At 47.5% G+C, this 7,289-nt stretch overlaps 1 protein-coding gene across 1 annotated transcript in view; it reads right to left on the bottom strand.

Annotated features, from left to right (window-relative positions):
- Positions 1 to 6,458: 6,458 nt before the first annotated feature.
- AGMAT (agmatinase (putative)) overlaps positions 6,459 to 7,289 on the bottom strand; it is a 20,950-nt gene continuing 20,119 nt past the window's right edge. Inside the window, exon 7 of the mRNA XM_082274577.1 lies at positions 6,459 to 6,687. Within this exon, the coding sequence (XP_082130703.1) occupies positions 6,614 to 6,687 (74 nt within the window). The 3' untranslated portion in view covers positions 6,459 to 6,613. The remainder of the gene's footprint in view (positions 6,688 to 7,289) is intronic.

Below are 7,289 nucleotides of genomic sequence, written 5' to 3'. Positions count from 1 at the left end.
GCTGCCTCAAGAGCCCGCCTGCTGGAGGATTTGAGTACTGCATCTATGGTGCAGCTGCCTCAAGAGCCCGCCTGCTGGAGGATTTGAGTACTGCATCTATGGTGCAGCGGCCTCAAGAGCCCGCCTGCTGGAAGAGCCACCCTGAGTACTGCATCTTTGTGCAGCTCCCAAAATTCTAACCCTATTTCCTCTGTTCTATGCTATAACATTCACTGTAGAGGTCAGTCTTGCCTCCGTAAGACCTTATAGAAAAAGGGGGGAGGGGGAAGAAATGCGGGTTCCTAGTGAATATCTGCCATTATCAATGCAAAGCGAAGTCCTACTGTGCTATATAACACATCTTTTTAGCCTTTTATCTTGCAGCTATTTTGAGTTCACTCTGTGGACGAGCAATAAAGCTACGCAGGAACTTTTTTTTTTCCCTTCAGATCACCCAAGTCAGTGAAAAAGACGACACTTTATAGAAATTTTAAACTATTTTGCTCCAGAGTTTATGGATTAGGATATTCTGTACAGTCTTTAAGCCATTTGATAACAGCTAGCAACTACCGTGTCCAATGTAGCGTTTGAGTAGAACCTCGTAGATGGGAAGTAGTTGGGGGTATACCTGTGTGGCGCCACCTGCTGGCTGAATATTGCAGGACCGCCAAGCTGCAAGATGAACTTTTTATTTTAAAAGAAACGGTCTTGTGTGTTTATTTGTACCCTGTTTTCTGCCTTTTTTCCTCCACGCACATTAAAAAAAAATGGCGGTGTGGACTGAAGGGAACTCAACAATCAGAGCCGTTAAGGATCATTTCATACACAGACATTGAATGTAGTTTTGTTTTATTTTTTGTGTTTGTCTGTGGATTGGGGGCGGGGTGTGGCAGGAGAAAATGACCGGGGCTGTTTCTTTGATGTCAGTCCATTGGAGGACTGTCCTAGATCACCCTGGGGTTGTTTTTTTACCCCAGTGGGAGAGTTGTATGTTATCCTAATTTATGCCAAAGTTTTTGTCGGTACGATAAGGGCGTCGGGTCTCAGTCCTCGCTTTTCACGCACAGATTATGAACCTCCGTCTGAAGTCTTCGTCTCTTTGTTCTGGGTTCAAAAAAGCCTTTTCCAGCGTTTTATGAAATGCTGATCTACCATTGCATCGTTCCTCCTGCATCGTTCCTCCTGCATCGTTCCTCCTGCATCGTTCCTCCTGCATCGTTCCTCCTGCATCGTTCCTTTTGCATCGTGTTCCTCCTGCATCGTGTTCCTCCTGCATCGTGTTCCTTTTGCATCGTGTTCCTCCTGCATCGTTCCTCCTGCATCGTTCCTCCTGCATCGTGTTCCTCCTGCATCGTGTTCCTCCTGCATCGTGTTCCTCCTGCATCATGTTCCTCCTGCATCGTTCCTTTTGCATCGTGTTCCTCCTGCATCGTTCCTCCTGCATCGTGTTCCTCCTGCATCGTGTTCCTTTTGCATCGTGTTCCTTTTGCATCGTGTTCCTTCACTGCTCTTCCTCATCGTTCTTCCTTCACTGCTCTTAAAACAGTTTATTTTTAGAGATCATAAAGGAAGGAATCTTTGTGAGAAATGCAGATTTTCCTGAACTGTAAAGAGTGTGGCGTTCTATCGATCAATCTCATTCTCTTCTCCTCTTCCCTCGTTCTATCGATTAGATCTCATTCTCTTCTCCTCTTCCCTCGTTCTATCGATAGATCTCACTCTCTTCTCCTCTTCCCTCGTTCTATCGATTAGATCTCATTCTCTTCTCCTCTTCCCTCGTTCTATCGATAGATCTCATTCTCTTCTCCTCTTCCCTCGTTCTATCGATTAGATCTCATTCTCTTCTCCTCTTCCTGCACTCTGGGAAAGATTTTGGAGGGTGACTGTGAGAATTGGTACCCATCTGTGAGGTTGGATGTTGAATGAGAAGACCTGGCTTGCTTGTTGAGCCTCAGGCTGGGCACCCCAAAAAAAAAAAAAACAGTTTTGGGCTTTTTTTTGACAGCTTAAGTCTTGCTGGCCAATCACCTGGCACCTATACAGTTTCATCTGGTGACCTGTGAATTCTGTCCTCCAGCACAGATATAAAGGCTTTGCACACACAAGCATTAATGCGCAGATTTTAGTGGCCGCTCTGTGCCGGGAGTATTCATCCTCCATGTTACTCGGTGTCCTGGTGAAATGAAAGCATTGCTGTAGCATCCTGCTAGGGTGTGGTAGATGTAGAGGCCGCATTCCGGCTGCCAACAAATAAAGTTAAAGCATACAAAAGCTCAACTGTTTATACCTTGAGTGTAGATGGTGGAGACCGGTGCACAGGCTGGGATATCCAATCCCCCATACAATCCATCCTGACTTATGGGGCTTGGGGGGAGCGCTCCAGGCTGTAGGGTGACCTGACCCAGAGTTTGCACTTTGCACTCTCTGGTCATCGGCTGCCAACAAAGTTAAAGCCTACACAAGCTCAGCCACTTTTGAGTGTAGATGGTGGAGACCGGTGCACAGGCTGGGATATCCAATCCCCCATACAATCCATCCATTGTAGAAAAAAAAAACGGCTAGTCGGTGAACTACTCGGTCACTCTTTATTATCTACAAAACGTGAATACAGTATGTGAAACTCTAACGTGTTTCGGCTTTTACAGCCGTCCTGAGGAAGTCTATAATAGCCGAAACACTTTAACATTTCACGTACTGTATTCGCTTTATGTAGCTAATAAAGGGTGACGAGGAGTGGCATTTTTTTTTCTACTATTTAACAAAGTTGGCAAACAGGAAACAAAGTTGACAGAATTTAAAACTTTCCTGGAGTGCAGCCAGCTTTTTTTTTTTTCCCTAGACTCACCTGACTCCTGAGGAAGGCTGTAATAGCCGAAACACTTTAGCATTTCACGTACTGTATTCACATTATGTAGCTAATAAAGAGTGACCGAGTGGACAGCTTTTTTCTGCTATCAACAAATATAGTTGGTGAGCAGGAAACAAACAAAGTTGGCAGCATATGAACTTTCCTGGAGTGCAGCCAGATTTATTTATTTTTTGCTTCCTAGTCTCACTTGATTTTTGGAGCTTGGAGCGATTACTCCAGTCTGAAGTGGGGGAGACCTGACCCCGGGGGTTTGGTAGGTGGGGCGACCTGACCCCGGGGGTTTGGTAGGTGGGGCGACCTGACCCCGGGGGTTTGGTAGGTGGGGCGACCTGACCCCGGGGGTTTGGTAGGTGGGGCGACCTGACCCCGGGGGATTGGTAGGTGGGGCGACCTGACTCCGGGGCGTTTTTGTAGCTTGGGTGACCTGACCCCGGGGGTTTCGTAGGTCGGGCGACCTGACCCAGGGATTTGGGAGCAGCGCACTTTATAGTTTTGTGTCCGGCAATCAGTTTGCATGTGCAAAGCCTTATGGACGAAGCCGCGCGGGGCGGAGCGGCGCAGACTTAAGCTGTCCCTTAACCAGCAATCCAACTTTAACATGAACTTGAAATGTGATAGTCATACTGGGGCCTCCGTTCCTTTAAATCGGTGTCATTGAGTAATGCATACATTTTGATTTGGCTCTCCCTGCATGTTCACCCGTCTCAGGGGGGTCTCCAGTACAGAAAGCGTTCCTACGCCATTTTCTTTCCCTCCCCCCCCCACACACAATGGGCATTGAAATGGTCAAACTTCTCCCGTGCCGAAATGTTCCCCCTTTTAGCAGGTGAAATAAAAACACTAGAAAATCGATGAATATTAAATTATTTCTGGCAAAAGACTTTGCACTTTTTTTTTTTTTAATTTTTAGAAAATAACTTATTTTAGGTTTTTTATATAATTTAACTTATACGGTCATTTGTATATATTTTTTTTTGTTTGTTTAAAGATTATTACTGCATTGAACTCTGAAATAAACTATTTTACCGTGTGACGTATGGTGTGGTGTCATTGGAAACGGGAAGTGGAAATCTCTCAACATTTTAATGCCTTGGAGGCGGCACGGCGTCTGTATCATGTGATCGCTGTGATTGGCTCCCAGAGGGGTCACATGATCGGGAGGCGGTCCTGCTTGCTCCCAATCAGAAGTCATGACCGTGCTCCCAGCCTACAACCTTCCTCTGTGGACGATGTGGCAGTAAAGCCAATAGAGCCTCCATGATTGGAAGAACATGAAAGGGGTGGGGCCAGGGAAAGTCAAGCTGGGGAGGGAAGTGCTCGATCAGGGGTATGCAAACTATGGCCCTCCCAGCTGTTGCAAAACTACAAGTCTCATCATGCCTCTGGGTGTCATGCTTGCGGCTGTTGGTCTTGCTATGCCTCATGGGACTTGTAGTTCTGCAACATCTGGAAGGCCACAGTTTGCATATCCCTTTGATAGATGATGCCCCCCAACCAGGAAATGGGGCGGGGCTCTAACTGACTTGCTGCAGCTTCTGATGCACATTGTGAGAAGCTCACAGTGTACGTAAGAGACCCCACATTTCACATTCATCTTCTATGCATGCAGCACGTTTTTTTGGGGTTTGTTGCCATGTTGGGCACAGAAAGGCTCAGAGGGACAGCTGGCGTTCCCTGGGATGATGGGGCAGGAAAACCATTCCGTGTTGGAAAATATTTCCCCCACTATCTTCATTAACCACAAATCTAACCAACAACTTTTATACAAAGTGTCTTTTATTTTATTTTTGACCTCTTCCACCAACATCTGTCTACATTCACTCGCTCCAGCATCAGCCAATCATCATTGGTCAGGACCACCTTCCTGATGGACACCAACATCTGTCTACATTCACTCGCCCCAACATGAGCCGATCATCATTGGTCCGGACCACCTTCCTGATGGAAACCCAACATTTGTCTACATTCACTCACTCCAGCATCAGCTGATCCTCCTTGGTCTGGACCACCTTCCTGATGGACACCAACATCTGTCTACATTCACTCGCTCCAGCATCAGCTGATCATCATTGGTCCGGACCACCTTCCTGATGGAAACCCAACATTTGTCTACATTCACTCGCTCCAGAATCAGCCAATCATCATTGGTCTGGACCACCTTCCTGATGGACACCAACATATATCTACATTCACTCGCTCCAGCATCAGCCGATCATCAGGAAGGTGGTCTGGACCAATGATGATCGGCTGATGCTGGGGCGAGTGAATGTAGACATATACGTTGGTGTCAATCAGAAAGGTGGTCCGGACCAATGATGATCGGCTGATGCTGGAGCGAGTAAATGTAGACAAATGTTGGTGTCCATCAGGAAGGTGGTCCGGACCAATGATGGACACCAACCTCTGTCTACATTCATTTGCCCCCAGCATCAGCCTATCATCATTGGTCCGGACCACCTTCCTGATGGACATCAACATACGGCTACGTTCACTCGCCCCAGCATCAGCCGATCATCAGGAAGGTGTTCTGGACCAATGATGATCGGCTCATGCTGGAGCGAGTGAATGCAGACAGATGTTGGGTGTCCATCAGGAAGGTAGTCCAGACCAATGATGATCTGTTGATGCTGGGGCAAATGAATGTAGACACATGTTGGTGTCCATCAGGAAGGTGGTCTGGACCAATGATGGACACCAACATCTGTCTACATTCACTCGCTCCAGCATCAGCCGATCATCATTGGTCTGGACCACCTTCCTGATGGACACCCAACATCTGTCTACATTCACTCGCTCCAGCATCAGCCTATCATCATTGGCCCGGACCACCTTTCTGATGGATACCAACATCTGTCTACGTTCACTCGCCCCAGTATCAGTCGATCATCATTGGTCCAGACCACCTTCCTGATGGACACCAACATCTGTTTATATTCACTCCAACATCAGCCAATCATCATTGGTCTGGACCACCTTCCTGATGGACACCCAACATCTGTCTACATTCACTCGCTCCAGCATCAGCCAATCATCATTGGTCCGGACCACCTTTCTGATGGACACCAACATCTGTCTACATTCACTAGCTCCAGCATCAGTCGATCATCAGGAAGGTGGTCTGGACCAATGATGATCGGCTGATGCTGGGACGAGTGAACCTAGACATATGTTGGTGTCAATCAGAAAGGTGGTCTGGACCAATGATGATCGGCTGATCATCCTGATGGACACCAACATCTGTCTACATTCACTCGCTTCAGCATCAGCCGATCATCATTGGTCCGGACCACTTTCCTGATGGTGACAACGTACGGCCATGCCTGAGCATTGCATGTCAGCCTGACCTCATGTAGTCTCCACCAGGGGAGCATGAGATAGGATGACAACCTAGGAATACAATCAGGAGACAAGCTCAGTGTTGTCACCCTACAACCAGGAAATGTCTGAACAAGAACCTTCTTTTTTAATCAAAGCTGCAGATTTAAAAGAATTTAAAAAGTTTTTTCAGATGAAGGCGTGTGCTATCCCGGCTGGTAATGTTCTGTGAAGCAAAGCAAAATCTGATTGGCCGCTGAGCTGACCGCTATATTTTTAACTTTGTTTCTTTTTCTAATCAAGGTCCAGGTATTCTTCGCTTTGTGTAAAGATTTGGAGTCGTGCAACAAACCATCTTTCTTGTTTTTGTTTTTCGGGTACGCTCTTCTTGTTGAGGGGGGGGGGGGTTGTCAGAGCGCCGCCTGCTGTCCAGTTCTGGTCATTGCCCTCCTAGTAGGTCTTCACATTGGGTAGAACGCACAGCATTTCGAACAAGAGGTTGGCTGCGGTCAGAGCCGTGTTTCCTGCAACATTCAACATTTGTAATTAGTGATTGTGACATGAAATTGTTGTTCTTTGACTCTGAGAGGTATGGTAGAATTCCCCACTGGGGGGCGCTCTTGTATTGAGCTGGCTCTAAGGCACATATGTCAAACATGGGTCTGCCCGCCAGACCTTGTTATGTGGCCCTCGCACCCAGTTAAACAGCCACAATGTGGAGGAACTCCATTCTGCCACCTTCGGGTCTCACCCTTAGTTTCTGCTCCCCGCTGGCTCTAGGGAACACAGAGGGCTTCTGTGTTTACGAGGAACAGCTTTTCTAAGTGGCTCCTGGGGAGGAGGTGGTGGAAGCTGGGGATGTAAACCCTGCACTCTGTATGTAGTGCCCCTCTAAATCCTTCACTCTGTACATAGAGCACCCCTAAACCCTGCACTCTGTACATAGAGGACCCCTAAACCATGCACTCTGTACATAGCGCACCCCTAAACCCTGCGCTTTGCACATAGCGTACCCCTAAACCCTGCACTCTGTACACAGCGCACCCCTAACCCTGCACTCTGTAACACACCCCTAAACTCTGTAACACACCCCTAAACTCTGCACTCTGTACATAGCGCACCCCTA

Source organism: Pelophylax lessonae (assembly GCF_965119305.1).
Source record: "Pelophylax lessonae genome assembly, chromosome: 12".
Classification (NCBI taxonomy): Eukaryota; Metazoa; Chordata; class Amphibia; order Anura; family Ranidae; genus Pelophylax; species Pelophylax lessonae.
The sequence above is the reverse complement of the archived record's forward strand: the minus strand, read 5'-3'. Positions and strand labels throughout refer to the sequence as shown.